Raw genomic sequence first — 17,656 nt, forward strand, 5'->3', positions numbered from 1 at the left:
ACTGCTGTCCTGCGCCTCCTCCCTCCCCAGGCCTTTCCCAGCCGATCCTGCCCCCAGATATTTCATTTAAAGGGGAGTGTCTATGAGTGCCTTTCCAAGCCCTTAATATAACCGGAGTGACAAGGCTCCCTGAGAGGCACCACCTGTGCCTGGTTTGGATGGGTCATGAGCCGAGTGAATCAAGACCAAAGATCGGCTTCATCATCTCATCTCCCCATCTTCTTGTGTCGCTGACCCACCTATGCCTCAGTTTCCCCCGCTTCGGGCTGCATTCTGGCCTCGGAGCCCAGGGGGTTTATTTTTGCAACCTTCCCTGGCTCTGGGGTTTTCCCGCTGAGGGAAGAGATGTGCGGCCCCTCCCACTGGTCAGTCCCACGGAGGCCAGATCTCCGGTGTGCAGTTAACCCTCCCTAAAGGGCACGGGACTTCCAGAGCGGCAAACCGTGGGGCCGCAGTGCTGAACTCGCTCCAGCTTTTCCTGCCAGTCCGTACGCGTCCCTGGGAAAATCAGCCAGCGCACCATACAACTTCTTCTTTAGGTCTGGGCCGTATTCCTCTTTTCTCTGTTTCCACTCACAGCAACAGCTTCCCAGCACACGACCACAAAGTACTCTCTGCACTTCTTCCCGATCCTGGTTAAAATTGGGAGCGGAAATACCCAAGCCCCAACTGCTGGCCTCTTTGGAATCTGTATTCTCCCAGGAACATACTTCCTTTCGCAGTAAACACAGACTGTCTGTTTTAGAGTATCTGATAACTACTGCGTAGTGTGACACAGACAAATTCCTAATCAAATTTGTGGAACGGGGAGCTCTTCCTTGCTCTAGACCTGCCATTGTAAGACCCGGATGGTGAGACCCGGGGACGAGCCACTGAAATCTGCCAGCGGTTCCCAGATCCATCCTAGGGTGAAGACTATTTCAGAAAAGCCAGTTTAATGGACCTTTTGGTTACATAGAAGTAGAACCAATTTTTGATTCTGGCTTGCAGGCAATGAGGAGCACACCTGCTCCACTTCATAAGCTTGAAGGCTGTCTTTAGTGTGAGTCAAGAATATCTTTGCTAATTATTATGTTCTTGGCTGGAGGGTGAGCCTGAGTCTAGGTTTGAAAGGAAAGCCGATTTTTTCTCTTTCTCTGGGTCTAAGAGAAGGTGGCAACTCCAAGAAGGGGAAAATGTGCAGAGATTCTCCTGCAAGCAGCAGCGGGTGGTGGGTGAGGCTGGAGCAAAAAGAGAGCTGGGGGGCTCTCTCTTTTAGGAATCTGGGAGCAGGGAGGGGCACTATCCGGTTTTAGGTTTGTTTTGTTTTGCCATAATTCTCAAGCCTTTAACCAGGTTTTGTAAAGCTGGTCTTTGCTGTGATTTAGAAGATAATGCACGGTCGGGGGGCCACACTTCAGGGGACCGCTCTGGGCAGCGTGGCGGCAGGCTGGAGAAGCTGGCTGAGAGAGCGAGCCACGAGGGGTCCAGGGAGGGCGGCTGCAGAGGTGGCCCGCAGCAGCCGGGCCTGGCTCAGCACCGCTCAAGGTGAGCTCGGCAGACCTGGGGAGGGAAGACTGATCAAACACCGAGGGTCCTGCATGTAATCACGGTCAGAGGCCGTGGCATTAAATGGTTCTCTGAAGACCAGAGAACTTGGGAACATCTGGGCTGTGCTTAGGAATGAAAACTCTTTAAGTGACCACAGCGGTGTCTCTTCTTTTCATCACAGCCACCGGCTCTATGACTAGCCTCCCCCGTGTGTCTCCTCTGACTCCTGTGATGTTTCCATAAACCGCTTGACATTTGGAACAAAGAAGATCATCTGAACTCTCCAGGAATGTTTCTTTCTGACCCTGTCATTCTTCCTAGGATCCATGTAAAAAGAGCAGAAATATTGCCAAGTCCTCATAACACACACCATCACGTTAAGGGCACAAACTGTTCCATCATAAGGTATATCTAAAGGTGATAAAATAAACATCCAAAGGTAATTTGGTGCCTCTTTTTAACTTACACGTGGCTTCCTTCCTCACCACCAGTGATTTTATCTCCATCGGTTCCCTGCTGAGAGGTAGCCATGCTCTGAAAATAGATTGCAACCGCGGAGCCTGTTAAGGAAACTTACTTTCTATTGGGACTCCGTTGGATAACCAGCTAATCCTGGGCTTGGGGTTGCCATTAGCTCTGCAGATCAGCCTCCCGTCCTCTCCTGGGGACAGCACCAGGTTTTGAGGTGCCATGATCCAGTATGGAGATGCTTTATGAACGAAAGAAAAAAACCCACAAACATTTGAACCACACAAGTATTCTAGCAAATTTAGTATACTGAACTATTTTAATAATCAAAATAAATATTTTGCAAAACATTTGTTAGCCTCCTTTTTTTAAAGAGGGAACAGATTTATAAGTGATGCCTCAAACACTTCAGATTTTCAAAAGAATGTTTAAAGAGATTCACAGACAACTATGTATTATTTGTAGAGCTTTTTGATACAAAGACCATCTCGCTTTACGTTAAATTAATCGGACGGTAAAAAGGTAACAGATTTCGTTAAGGTTGTAGAGCAATTTATAGGTACAGAGAGGGCTAAGAAACACGAATTTAAATTCTGAGCTGTGTAAATACACATAATTATAAAACCGGGAAGGAAGTTAAAAAACTTCGCATGTTTGAGAAGTTGTGAAGTTAGTATAGAGAACTCCCATGAGCCCTTCACCCAGCTTTCTCTCATATTCCCTTACAGCACGATGGTACCATTATCGAAACAAGGAATTAACACTGGCTCAACACCATTAGCTAAACTACACCTCAACAGGATTTCCCCAGTTCTTCTACTAATGCCTTCTTTCTGTCCCAGGACCCTGTCCTGGGTACCACATCATGTTTACTTGTCTTGTCTCCTTGCTCGTTTCTTCCAATCTGACAGTTTCTTGGTCTTTCCTTGTCTTTCACGACCTAGGTACTTTTAAAGCGTACTGATCGGTTATTCCGTAGATGTCTTTCAGCCTGGGTTTGTCTGGTGTTTTCTAATGATTACACTGAGGTTTTGGGTGATGGATCCCTCTTACTGCGTCATTTCACGGGGTACATGGTACGAATATGGCTTATTACTGCTTACGCGAACCTTGAGCACGTGGTTCAGGTGATCTCTGCCAGGTTTCTCTGTAAAGCTGCTATTTACCTGCTTTCCATAACCTATTCATTAGAAGTGAGTCACTAAGTCCAGCCCACACTCAAGGGTAGGGAAATTCAGCTCCATCTCCTTCCCAGAGGAATGGTGAAGAATTTGTGGACACATGTTAAACCGGCTTCTGTAATTAATTTTTGGGGTGTGTGTGAGAGAAGAAATACTTTGAGGCTAAAGGGATCCCCTGTTTCTCCTTAAAGTTCCACCCATCTTTCATCACTGGCTCTTGCCTGCAGGTGTTATAACTGTGGGTGTTAATGGTGATTTCCGATTCCTTCCTTCTTTCTACAGTTACTAATCGGAATTCTTCTATGAGGAAGATTTGAGGGAGAGAATTTTGACCTGACTTAGATACACTCGAAAGAGCAACAAGAAGAGATCCAAGGTGTCAGGAATGTGGATAGAATTTTACATTTATTATTAACTGAAGAATATAATCAAAGGTGTATTTAATTGCAGATTTACGACTTCTCATGAAGGCAAGAGCCATGCATTTGAAACAACTGCATACCTTTAACTGTGACAGAAATGGTATGATGGATAGCTCCCAGTGAGTTTTTGGCTATACACTGGTAATTTCCAGAGTCTGCTTCTGAAACCTGAATGATTTGCAGAGTTTTCTTGAAGTTCTTATAAAATGTCCGGTTGATGGGCAGTGTTCCATCTTCTTTTATCCAGTAAATAGTTGGGGTAGGCCTGATAAGATAAATAAATGATATTATTAAAAAAGAAGTTCACCTTACTGCTTTTTGAGGGTGAATCTTCATGCAAGTTGGTAACCACTTCTTTGTTTAAAGATCCTGAGGAATAGAAAGACGTTGTAATTAGCATCACACTTTTACAAATAATGCTCCAACCCCTGTATTGAAGTCCCGAGCTAGCACCGTCACAAAAACAGCACCGTGCTCATGCGTGGCACATCATGACCTTTGACTTCCCTGATGCAATGAGCAGGCTAGCCGAAGTGACTTCGCCAAAGGGACCTCATTGTTTTCTTCAAAGTTCTGATCAGTGAGACGCTCTTGGAAAATTTTACATGAAGAAATATGTCAATTGAAATTAACGAAATTAATGATACTGAGGGTTTTTTTTAATCAGCTGGAGTTAAAAATGCAGAGAAGGAACTCATTACATGTTTGTACCCATGAACTTTTACACACATTTCCCTGTCAAATGGAAGAATTTCATTTTGATCTAGTGACTTAGAAGATTTTCAGGAGGGTAAAATAAAAATCCATCGGACACAAACATTTACTAAAGCACTGAACCACAAGCACTGAGTTGTGTTTTGGGAAGATAAAGACCAAAAAAAAAAAAAAAAGGTCTATGAACCTCAGAAAGATCACAATATTTGTCCTTAGAAATGCAGGTGGGATTGATTGAGCGTAGACTTACTTCTGATTTGTGTAGTTGAATAGAAATAATTGAACACATATCTTTGATGAAACAGCTTCTAAAATAAAACCTTCTGTGAATATAAAAAGAGGTAGAAAATGTAAAATCATTTTTGAAAAGCAGAAGATACGAGACCCATGTTGTATCTGATAGCATATTCTGGTGTTTTTAGTCAGAAAATCTGCACCTCACGTGATCTGAAGGTGAGTGGATCACAGGGATGGAAGCATGAGGTCAAACTAAGTCATGGATTGTTCTGGAAGCCTGCTTACTACTCCACTGAGCAGTTGTTAAGAATTAGAAATAATTTTGATTCTGTGAGTCCTCCAGCTACTGGTTTGTAAATGATAGAGCCCCCAATCTTAGTTTTACAACATCCCAAGGTTTTAAAAATTCTTTTGGAAATTTTATGAGATTTCCAAATATCAACCATATTTTAGTTTTTACATAATAGACCCTTCATGGGAAGGGGAATCACAAAATTGTAAGAATGGATATCTCCACTCCCAAAAGGTTGGAGGTTGGTAGACTAAAGCATTCTCTAACACCATGATGATGAAAATTACAAGGGTTTTGGGGTTTGTTTTTTAATTCTGGTGGGAAAGATATATATTTGGTAGATCTTTAAAGGGGGGTTTTGCTACTTTCAGTTACTAGAACTGAGTAGCTTGTGTTGTGATTTCCTGATGTGACCAGCAGAGGCCTCCACGTGTCTCCTGCAGTAAAGCCATTCCCAGAGGTCAGTTCTGGGAAGGAACGCGAAACTGTTGTGTTACCAGGTCAAGGACAGCACAGATCAGGACATGGGAGCACAACAATGTTTCTGAGATTCCATTCAGTGTTTCCAGTGAACGTGCCCATACCAACAGTACTTGCTCGGTGCCAGGGCTAAGAGGGAACGATGTAGAAACTTGCCTCTGAGGTGCACCTAACCTTAACAGCTGTCCTTGTATCTGAGCTGAGGCCTTCCTGCAACTCCTGTCAAGGGCACAGAGCTTCTGAGGGCAGCATCAGCTCCGAGGTGTGCACAGATGAGACATGTGCAAAGAAGCTAGGCTTGTGACTTGCCGACAGGAAGTAGTGGAAGGGACAGTGTGCCCGTTCTGAGGCTAGACCCTAAAAGCCCTAAGACGCTGTGTGTGTGTTTCTGTTGTTAGGAGAATAAGGCAGGGCTAGACTGCTAGAGGGACAGGAGAAACGCAAGGCTAGGAGCTGCCCTGCTAGCAGCCAGCAGACCCCCGGAATTGTGAACCCACAGCCGAGCTGCCCAGCAGAGGCACGAGCAGGCTCGCCCTAAAACGTCCCAATCTAGCCGCTACAGCAACTGCCCTGTGACCTGTGGACGGATGATTAACAATAAATAGCCATTGTTTTCAAGCCGCTAAGTTTTGAGGTTGTTTCTTACATAATAGTAGCAAAATAATATACCCTAATTATCATCATAGTGACCATAAGGTGATTACTAATACTTATTTCAAGAAGAACACTATTAAGAGAATATTTCAATAATATGAGATTCATATGGCTTATTTTTTTTAAACAATTATCAAATTTTCTTGATGCTTGATGGAATTAGTATAAGACAGTGATTGTCGCTGTGGTATCAATACCTCTCTACTGACCCACTAGGTTTTTGTAAGAAACGTACATCAAGATAGAAAGTGCAGGAGTACCTGGGTGGCTCAGTCTATTAAGAGTCTGCCTTCGCCTGGGGGTCCTGGGATCTGGATGGAGCCCCTAGGCTGGCCTCCTTGCTCAGCAGGGAGTCTGCTTCTCCCTCTGCCCTTCCCCCTGTGCCTGCCCCTCCTGCCTCTGCCCCTAATCCCTCTGCCCTCCTCTCCCCCAGGGCTCATGCTCTCTCCTGCTGGTGTGCTCTGTCTCTCAAATAAATAAATAAATAAACAAACAAACAAATAAATAAATAAAATCTTAAAAAAAAAAAAGGCAGAAAGCGCGAACTCACAGTCCCTCTGCAATGCATTCCAGTGAAAGGACGTTCCCTCTTAATTCCTCCTTGTGACTGGCGTTACCTTCTGGAGTTAAAAAGGTTGGTGGCCTCTCTCTACTTGATTTCGCTGCAAACAATAAAATCATATGGATTACAAGGTATGAATATGTATTTCTAGAAACACAGCTGACTGCCTAAAAATCTAATCCCTTTTCAAAACCACTAAACACTATGAAATTCGTTAAACTGCACGTCCACACTCTCTGCCTTACAAACATTGCTCACTCAGAGGTGAACAGAAATGATGTTGGTTATGTAAGTGCTAATACGAAGGACTATTTCACTCTCGTGCATTCCTTTAATATGGATTAGGTTTTTATGAATTTGTGGTGTGTTGGCAAATTTTCAAAATGTCAGCATGGAGAGGAAATTCACGTTATCAAACTACCCATCCCTTAAAATTAGTGCTGTGGTCAAAGTGAAAATTAACTATATTGTGGAAGATGTTAGATTTTTCTAAAAGCTGTGACTATGGAAGGAATAGGTTGGTTTAGGGACAACCTCATAGTCAATTCCATTGATTAATTGTGGACATAAATCTGTGGTGGATGTCTAAGTATCAGGACCCTCAAACTACAAGGTTTACGGGAAAAAAAACAAAACTAGAAAGTTATTGACAAAGGTCTGGCAAATTGCCTGCCATACATCAAGAATACTGAATGTTAAATCGATGGAACTTGGTTTCCTCAATGAAAAAATAAAGAGACCTCAAGTCAGAGATCTCAGGGAGGCCCACATGGGGCACCTTCCGTTTTATGGAAACCTTGTTTAAACGTGGCCTCATCTTCTAATGGCCTCTCAGAAAAACGTGAAGTAGGAATTTTACCATCTTAAGGTTCTATAGCCCTTTACAATTTTCAACGCTTAAATGAATTCTCTGTTTGATGCTCACCAAAAGTGAGTGAAAAGGTAATATATGAATTATTCTCATTTCTCAGAAGAAAAAAACTGAATACCAGGGAAGGTATTACTTGAGAGAAATGAGAATTGTCCTAAGACTTTAGAAATTGTGGAGGAAACCTTACACCTCTCTGAAATCACTGTGGGAATGGTTTGAGACCCATCATGTTCAGGATGTGTTAAAATTAAATAGTAAGGCAGAAGTTGTGGTATGCCTACTCTGGTCATTGATAGTACCTTAATGTTTTTCACTTTCTATCTCAAGGGCAAAAAACTAATACAGCAGAAATTCTACCATTAAGAGCACCCCCATATCCAGAAACCACAATTTTCACTGATAGACTCTTATTTGAGAGTCATATTTCCCTTAAGGAAATCAAATTCTTTTCTTTTTAAAAGAATAAAGTGAAATGCTCTATTTTTAGAAAGGTTATTTCCACTGAAGATAGTGTTGTTAAATTTTAAACAAAACTAAGAGAAATACTATTGCTAATTATATGATACTGATAATGTCATGTGAGAACGGATGGGAAATGGGATGATTTACTATCAAAATCCACTTGATGTTAGTTGCTAAAGGTTCACTAAGACTGACGAGTTAGTATTCTAGCAGGTTAATGCACCCTTATTTGGTTAATGAGAAAAGTTTGTGAACAAGACAAAAAAAATGAAAAATATAATTCTAAACATACACGAAAGATTTTTTTTTCCAAATCACGGGAAACGGTGCTTTACATGAAAACAGCGATAATAGTTTTCATTATTATACATACAACGTGCAAAATGTTTTAGTGACATGACGTAAGCTTATAGCTAAATTTCGTAGAAAACACACATTTGTTCTAGCGGTATTAAACACGGAACTAGGACTCTCATGAAGAAATCAGGTCTAGTAGCTATGGAGGTGAAGTTAGTGAGCTGAACTCTACGATGAAGGAAAGAAGCATCAGTTGCAGTCACCACAACTCACCACTATAAAACTCAGTGTCATTCAAATTAGCGGCTATGGTGTCATTCAATTCATCCACTGAAATAAACAGAATATTATGAAGAATGCAAAAAGCAGGGGAGAAGGTACTACACAAAAGTCTCGGGCAACAAAAGTAAACGTATACAGCTACGCTGACCAAGTGCCATCCCTACCGAGTAAACACAGCCTTCTGCGTTGTACATGACTGACTAACCCCTTCACTCAGCCACCCCCTGCCGGTAATACAGGGTCACAAAACTGAAGCTGCAGGGCTGCCCACTAAAGGCACGTTGGGGCATAAAGCACACGCGAATGCTCCGGGGACCGAGGAGACTCAGAAAGTTACCGTGGAAACAGCAACGGTGATATCAGCAAAGAGGGTAAAATACAATATTTAGGTTATGCGTGCTAATTATCCGCCAGCACGTCAGTAACCGGTCACAGGTCGTTTCCTGATCAGTGAACCTGTGTACTTCCAGGTCAGTAGTGTTTACTAGTTAATATATTTTAGGCACACTTGTAGACATCGTTGAAAGAGGGAGTCAGGAGGCTGAGCTCTTACCTGAAATAACCTTCACGGAAATGGGTTGCTTCTGCTGTATGGTTTGCGTGTGATTAAATCTGGCATAGCAGATATAGTCTTCACGGGTATCCTCTGGGAGAACATTGGAGAAGTAAAGGTCTCCGTTCAGACCTTGAGAAACCCTCTCACTTTGTGGAAGTCTCTGGAAGGCTGGAGAAAGGCAGAGGGACATCCAGATGATCCCACCGCCAAGTGGCCACTTTCCCAATGACCAAGATAAATGTATCTACTAATAGTTTTGTGAACTTCACCGAATTTTTTCCCCCCTTTAAAGCTCTTCGAGTAAAAGCAAGTAACAGCAGAAACAACAGTCAGACACGTGAAAACTGTGCCTGCCAGACCCTAATTTCTCTGGCTGGGGGTAGAGCTGAGATGAGAATCGTAGAGGCAAGTGTTTTAAGTGGAAACCAAAAAGTCTTTGAAATTCAATATTCCAGCTAAATTTTCTCTTTACAAAAGAGTTTGCGGGACTTTTCCTAATCTTTAAGATAGTCCCATACTGTTTTTTTTTTTTTATAATGATTTTTTATTATATTATGTTAGTCACCATACAGTACATCCCCGGTTAAGATAGTCCCATACTGTTAAACACACATACACACGTATCTTAGAAGATGCGTTAAAAAAGCTTGTAAGGATGTCAGGTTGGCTTGGCTCCCCATGCTCAGACAGACACCAAATACCGTGAGGGTACCTAACTTTGAGCCAGACTCCACTCAAGGCGCCTGGCATCCCAGGCTCCCACCCTGCCTGAGCCTGTGGCCTCACTAAGGAATCGGGGGGAGCACACGGGGCAGGGGCTCACAACAGCGAGTGAGGATGATGGAATTCTGCAGACGAGCCCCTCAGAGGCCCCCCAACCTAGCCTACCCCCCATGACTTTTCTTTCCTTCTAACCTATGACGTATTTTTACTTGTTCCGTGTGAGCTTTACTGCCCGTCTTCCTGCCCTGGAATTTAGGTGCCAGGAGGACAGAGACGATCTGCTGTAGCCTTGAGCCCTCGCAGGGCCCTTGCCAGGTGCTCCGTGATGGAATGAAATGCAAATGAGCACTCTGACTTTCCAGGTTCGGGCTGCACGGCTTACTTCCCCTCGGGAGCAAGTAAGGCACTGTCCAGCTTCGGGCACTGAAGGAAGACTTTCTAAGTGGATGGAGGACTTGGGAGGCGGGGCCGCCGATCTATGCATGATCTATGGTCTATGCACTTGGCGGGCTAACGTGCATGTTCTGAAGCTTCCGACTCAATTCTCGAGCCCTAACTGAGCAGTCTGTGCGTCTGAAGTGAGAGAACCAGGAAACCGGCACATCCCAGCAGCCGTGGGGCTAGGCATTCTGTTTTCTGGAGGATTCTCCAGTCTGAGCCAAGCAGTGTGCTCCTCCTGCAAAAGGCGCCCTATCTGACATTACACGAAACGCAAAATTATGGTCGAAAGCCGGCAGCTCCGTGGGGCAGGGAAATGTGGAGCCAGAATCTGAAAGAATTCAGGTTAGCCACGTTAGCCAAGTTCTTGGTCAAGATGGGGGTTTGGCTGGTGGTTGTGAATTCACGATTATAAGCCATGAATGCTTAGGGAAAGGGTTGTTTTAAGAATAACTCAGGAGGAAGGGGCGCCTGGGTGGCACAGCGGTTAAGCGTCTGCCTTCGGCTCAGGGCGTGATCCCCGCGTACCGGGATCGAGTCCCACATCAGGCTCCTCCGCTATGAGCCTGCTTCTTCCTCTCCCACTCCCCCTGCTTGTGTTCCCTCTCTCGCTGGCTGTCTCTATCTCTGTCAAATAAATAAAATCTTAAAAAAAAAAAAAAGAATAACTCAGGAGGGGTGCCCGGGTAGCTCAGTCAGTTACGCATCTGGCTCTTAATTTCAGCCCAGGTCTTGATCTCGGGGTTGTGAGATCAAGCCCCACATTGGGCTCCATGCTGGGTGTGGAACCTGCTTGGGATTCTCTCTCCCTCTCCCTCTCCCTCTGCTCCTCCTCAACCCTGCTCCTGCTTGCTCTATCTCCCTCTCTCAAAAAAATAAATAACTCAGGAAAATAATGTATGCTTATTTAATGAATACAAAGAGTTAAAGATAAGTATTCATTTATTCTCTTTTGATTCTTGTGCTGTATTTTATTACTGATGGGTGTTGGTAGGTCAAATTAAAGGGGATGGGACTTGAAGAGGGTAGTAGCACTTTGCCCCCTGAGTTCCTTTGCCTCACACTTAGAAGTGTACATACAAAAAAATGCACGCAGATAGGAAGAACTTCCTAATGTCATCCTACAAGAAGAATGCTATACAAATCTGAATTTTTTTCATATTCCAGATGTAATTTCATTTGAAAGGTCCATATGCTTTGCCAACAGCCTCAAATGTAGGTAAAGGACACAGCCCAGCAGTGCAACATGGAAAACAAAGTTACATATTCAGATGATTCTGAAACTTTACATGTATTCGTCTATTTATTAAGTGAAAAGGTCATCATTTCTGAATAAGAACCAAGGACCCAACACTGGGCCTCGTTTCGGCAGTGACATTTGGATACACCTCTCATTTATATCCGATTCATTATGTATCCTTTCAAAATCTGTTCAGAAGCTGTTATGCGGTAACAGGAAAATACGTTTGCTCATTGATTCATTTATACATTTATTTTTCATTTCTTTGTGATACTTTCTCTGAGTATTTTCATATAAGAGTCACAAGTGGAAATTAAATATTCCAGCTAAATTTTCTCTCTAGAAATGTAAACTGTCTGTGAATTCACAGGAAATCATGTCACTGAAAATAGACTATATTCCCTACAAATATTTTGCATTCATTCCCACCAGTCCACCTAAACGACTCTTGTCAAGGTCAATAGGAACCCCGTGTCACCAAATTGAATAGTTGTTTTTCAGTCAGATCAGAAGTTATCTGATCTTTTGAAACAGTTCATTGTTCTGTCCTCTGGACATTTTGCTTCACCTTATCCCAAGGACACGGTCCTGACTCTGTTCTCTTCCTCCCTCAGTGACTGCTCCTTCGCACCGGCTTTGCTGGTTTCTCCCTAAGTTCCATTGGGGGGCTGCTTGTTTCCGCACCCCAGGCTTTGCTCTCCCCCCCATACTCCTTTCCCCCTAGTTCTCTCACCCAGCCCCTGGCTCTAAGAGCATGTCTGCTCTACCATTCCTGCATTGCTGACCAGAGCCCTGCATTGGGGTAAACAGATATGAAATGGCCTAACGGAGGACTTCACCTCTATGCCTCGGTTTCTTCATCTAAAAAGTGGAAAGATGACAAGATGCTCCATATCACTAATCATCAGAGAAATGCAAATGAAAACCACAGGTTTAATTACCTACCACCTGTCAGAATGGCCATTATAAAAAAAAAAAATACGAGCGTTGGCGAGAATGTGGAGAAAAGGAACCCTCGTGTACTGTTGGTGGGAATGCAAACTGGTGTGGCCACTCTGGAAAACAGTATGGCAGTTCCTCAAAAAGTTAAAAATAGAGCTCCCCTACAATTCAGCAATTCCACCGTCTGTGTACTTATCCAAAGAAAATGAACATACCAATTTGAAGAGACACATGCACTCCTATGTTTACTGCAGCATTATTCACAATACCCAAGATACGGAAAAAAACCCATATGCTCATGGATGAACGGCTAAAGAAGACATGGTATATACAATGGAATACTACTCAACATTAAAAAGAATGAAATCCTGCCATTTGTGACTGTATGGATGGACCTAGAGAGTATTACACTAAGTGAAATAAGTCAGACAGAGAAAGACAAATACCATATAATTTCGCTGATACGTGGAATCTAAAACAAGCAACCAAACAAAACAAGAGAGACTCAAGGATACAGGAAATAAATCACTGGTTACCAGAACTGAGGAGGGGTTGGGGGATGGGTGAAATAGGTGAAGGAGATTAAGAAGTACAAACTTCCAGTAACAAAATGACTTAGTCATGGGACATACTGTACAGCGCAGGGAATAAATCCCATTGTAATAACTCGGTAGAGTGACAGATGGTAACTAGACTTGCGGGGATCATTTCACAATGTAGAGAAGTATGAAATCACTGTGATGCACGCCTGCAACTAACAGAACATTGCCGATTATGTCTCGATAAAAAACATAATAATCAGACATGCCCCATAGAACTGTTGTAAAAAATTGATGAGATAACCCATGTAAAGTTCTCAGCAGAGGGACTGGCACTTAACAAATGCCCAATTATTATTAGTTGTTGTTGGTGATTAAAAAAAAAAAAAAGCAAACCTGAATGACAAAATGTAACACATCCCAAATAGCTTGATTCCCTGCCGCCCCTGCCTGCTGGCTTCTGCTGTTTCAGGAAACGGTGATTCCATGCTGCCAGCTGCTCCGTGTTCAACTCTGGAGTTATCTTTGGTTGCTCCCGCTCACACCCCCAGCCCATCCCAATAAATCCTGGAGGCTCTACATCCAAAATAGATCCAGAAGCTGACTCTTTGTTCCCACCTGACGGCCACGACCCGAGTCCACATCACCATCAGCTCCTGCCCGGATTTCAGCACAGGCTGCCTTGCGGGTGTCCCTGCCCCACCTTAGTCCCCTCTGCAATCCACACAGGAACTGAAGGAGGGCTATCGCTAGCTGGTTAGGTTCGGGTACAGTCACTCCTTCCCTGTCTTCCCGTTTCATTCAGAGCAAAAGCCGAAGCCCGCTGTACTGAGCCCTGGACTTCGTTGACCTAGTCTGTCTCCCTCCCACTGGGCTCCCCAGTCTGCCCACACTGCCCACTGGGGCTTTTCTAGACACCCGGAAGCTCCTGCCTTGGGGGCTGTGTACTGCCCTTCCACCTGGACATTTACAGGCCTGCCTTGCTCTCTCATTTCTTATGTCTCTGCTCAAAACGCTGCTTATTTTTCTTTCTTTCCTTTTTTTTTTTAAGATTTAATTTATTTATTTGAGAGAGAGGGAGAAAGAGCGTGAGTGTGCATGTGTGCATGCACGAACAGGGGAAGGGCAGAGGCAGAGGGAGAAGCAGTCTCCCCACTGAGCCTGGAGCCCGATCTCGGGCTCGATCCCAGGACCCCGAGATCATGACCTGAACCGAAGGCGGACGCTTCACCAACTGAGCCACCCAAGCGTCCCTGCTTATTTTTCTTCATAGAACTTATTGCCAACTGACACCTACTTTATAAATGCACTGAGTTCTGCTTCCATCTTCACCCCCAACTATTCCTACTGCATAGAATATGAGCTCGGTGGAAGCAGGAAATTTGGTTTCTTTAGAGCAGTGCCTGGTATACAGTAGGTGCTCAAGAAAATCACGCTGCTTATTTCATGACACGTTATTTATTTCAACGAGCATTTCTTTTCTTTGAGCATCTCTAAAACGTCTTATAAATATTTTATGAATCACAAGAGCTAACAATTCGTTGTGACCGCAAGCAAGCATAAGAATCTTGAAGACAGAAAGTTTATATTTTTAAAACTTACAATTATCCATCCAGAATATTATAGGTGGTGGTAATCCAAGCGGGGGTCTGCAGGGAAGGATCAGAGACTGGCCATTTCGAAGTGTTATTGGTTCAAGTTTTTCTTTGGTCCACAACGGTGACCCTATGATATGAAATAATAACTTCTAAGTCATTTCTGCATTGAAAAACAAAAAAACACTAGAAAGGAAGACAAAATAAACTTTTGGGGAGAATAGCAACTCAGAATTCGGGTACATTAAGATAACAAGAAAATAATTTTTAAATCCAATGTTAAAAGTAAAAAAATGATTTTCATTCACTGCCAGTAATAGTATAAATGCTGACTCAGCAATTCCCTCTAAAAATCTGTATTATTAAATAAATCACTAAGAAGATACGTTATAATTTCACTACAAGTGTGTTCTTCACAAAAGAATGGAAGGCACTAAAGGTCAAAGGTTTGTTCAAACAAATAATTGTGCACAGACACTTTTGAGTGTCGTACACTATTACACATTAAGGAAGCATACTTATGGAGAAGACTGATATGAGAATATAGATGATACGTAGACAAGTCAGAAAAGGTTATAAACTCGTATTTCAGAATGAGCTCAGTTGGAACACATATGCACATATCCGCCTAGAAAACGTGGAAAGAGCGGCAGTTACTTGCTTGAGTGGAAAGATTCAGGAGTACATTTTTCAATTTCTTTTTTGTTATTTGTAATTTTTTCCCACTAATGAACACGAGTTTTCAAAATGACCACGACTGCAAATGGTTACTGTTCTTTACATACCTGCTCGTTAAATACAAGCTGTTGAGAGGACATGGGTAGTGACTACTGCAAAAAGAGCCACAATTATCTCAAGGTAGTGGGGCCCCCCCCTCTATTTCCAGTGAAACTTTGAGACAAAAATGTTAATTACCCATTATCCATTTCATACTGAATTTATTTTGGTCGGGCTGTCGGAAGTTTGCTCATACATACGATACGTGAGAAATTAATGATTTGATCAATTTGGGGAAGACACGCTTTTCATACTCCTGGTGTTTTATTCTGGACTTGCATAAAAGACATACTGGGTTGGCAAAGCACTGGGCTGAGGAACTCAGGGTACAGTGGAAAGGAGCAAGAATTTTCAGGGAAAACAAAGTGAGAGTACTAGAATCAACGGCATCGCTTTCTTATAATAGTATCTAGATGAGGTTACAGATGCTGGGTCTCAGAGCCATCCTTAAAAATAGGGTCCTGTTTGGCGGACAAGTCCCACTTACTGGAAGGACGGACAACAATGTTATTAGAAATTGCTGCTCCGCGCTCATTCCTGGCCGTACACTGATAGACCCCTTCGTAGGTCTCCGCTTTCCCTTCACTCATGATGTTGATCGTGAGGGTTCCTGAGCCGGGCTTCATGGTGACGAGAGGGTCCTTATCTATGTCAAAATGCGTCCCATTTCGGGTCCAGGAGAAGCTGGCCAACACATCAAGGATTAAGTTTGTTAACAGTCCAGAAAAACAGGGTTACTTCCTCTTTCACAAACTCCTAGCCGTTTTGTAGGTTTCTAGAGATAATGATTACATTTTAATACTCAGCGAAAGAGCAATAGGTTCCATACCTAAAATGTTTCATTGAATCAGGGCTTAGAAAAAAAGGGCTGGCCATACATTTTAAGGTACGTGTCTTCTTTTAGAACTCGTCGAAATCTGTCTCAAGGAAATCAGGCACACAAATTGCCTGTCATTTTTCAAAGAAAATACAGAAAGTAGGTCTCCGAGGTACGTTCTCTTAGAGCTTTATTAGCATTTTTATTGTAAACGCCATTGTTCAAGGAGTTCATAACCTGTCTATAAAATTTTGCTCTGGGCTGAAATGTGACAAGAAAGGCCTTCCCAGGTGCTAGTACGTTTGTGCGTTTGTAAGGGATCAGACCAGTTTCAAGTTACCAAAATGCAAAGTGTAAGATGGGGGGAAGGGGTGAGAACGAGTTCAGTGGTGTTTTAAATGTTGGCTATTAAAAGTGGTAATTCTCTATAAAACACATTTGGAGAGTTTTCAATTCTAGAAGAGATGATTTTGTAAATTCCTCAGGAAGTATTTCAAATTGAAGCGCGATTCTTCTTTTTCCGTTTTATTTAGACTGCCTTGTACAGGAGTCTTGGCGCTCGTGTAATTAAATACTTTCTAACTAGTCATAAATCAACAGTGGCCACGCTCCTACAGAGGCGTGAATCTCTAGACCTCACTGTGCTTTGCAGGCCCACTGGGATTTCCCTTCCCACTGCTTACCCTTACGGCAGTGGTTGTCCCAACATCTCAGGGCAGGACGTGGTGGTAAGTGGGAGCTCCCGAGGGAAAGGAGGTAGAGGCCAGAGATGATGGCTGGTAACGGGCATGACGGTCCCCGTTCCCATAACAAAAAAACCACCTGGCCCAAAATAGTAATCCTGCCTTATAGAGAGTGTCAGGAAGTGTCAAGTCAGTGTGAATCTCAAGGCGGACTCCGTGAAATGACATCACCTTCGGGCTTGCGTGACATAATGATATGGCAGAAGCTACTGTTTTGTAGCAAACCTCTGATGGGCGTTTTTTATATACTTCAGTGTTTACTACCAGCTGATTTTCTTCTCAGGTGCCAGTCTGTGATAGCTGGGTAAGGCTGGCAATGGACAGATTTGGAAATGAAAGATCTAGAAAAGTTTGTTCACTTCTTTATTATTTAAAAATCCACATTACATTTTAATAATAATAACCCAGCTCTCCAAAACTTCCCATATGTTACTACACAAGGGACAGAGCATCTGCTGATCAGCTGCGGGACCTTGGCTATGCGAAGGAGCATTCCAGGAATCAGTTTCCCGTCTAGAACATCTATAGGTTGGACCACCTCTAAAATGCTCTGCAGCACTCATGCCAAGATCCATATGGAGAATCCTGAGTACTGAACCCTGCCACGTCTGAAGATCCCCTCAGGACTAATGTATAGACCTCTACAGAGCAAGGACAGATCTGTGAAGCCATCAAATTCAACCTTTCTAATTTACAGAAGAAGAAACTGAGGCCCTGAGAAAATAGGTTTGCCCATGTGGTAAGGGCAGTAGAGCCCTTCGAAGGCTTTCCTCCACATCTCCCTATAATCCTGGCACATTCTGCAGAAGGGTGTGAGTACAGAAACACAATTAT

The 17,656-nt window shown here is 43.2% G+C and overlaps 1 protein-coding gene across 3 annotated transcripts in view; it reads right to left on the minus strand.

The window, feature by feature from the left end:
* Positions 1-17,656, minus strand: part of NRCAM (neuronal cell adhesion molecule) — a 278,867-nt gene that overhangs the window by 54,752 nt on the left and 206,459 nt on the right. For 2 of the 3 annotated variants that reach the window (XM_087861194.1, XM_045793477.2), the window contains exons 6-12: positions 15,750-15,946; positions 14,493-14,615; positions 9,006-9,176; positions 8,444-8,500; positions 6,529-6,640; positions 3,682-3,866; positions 2,108-2,239 (exon numbers count right to left, since the gene is read on the minus strand). In XM_087861194.1, the coding sequence (XP_087717320.1) occupies positions 2,108-2,239; positions 3,682-3,866; positions 6,529-6,640; positions 8,444-8,500; positions 9,006-9,176; positions 14,493-14,615; positions 15,750-15,946 (977 nt within the window). The remainder of the gene's footprint in view (positions 1-2,107; positions 2,240-3,681; positions 3,867-6,528; positions 6,641-8,443; positions 8,501-9,005; positions 9,177-14,492; positions 14,616-15,749; positions 15,947-17,656) is intronic. The other variant, XM_087861196.1, reaches the window with a different exon arrangement.

This window comes from Ursus americanus, chromosome 3 (genome assembly GCF_024610735.1).
Source record: "Ursus americanus isolate L20-20 chromosome 3, mUrsAme1.1.p, whole genome shotgun sequence".
In the NCBI taxonomy this organism is placed as follows: Eukaryota; Metazoa; Chordata; class Mammalia; order Carnivora; family Ursidae; genus Ursus; species Ursus americanus.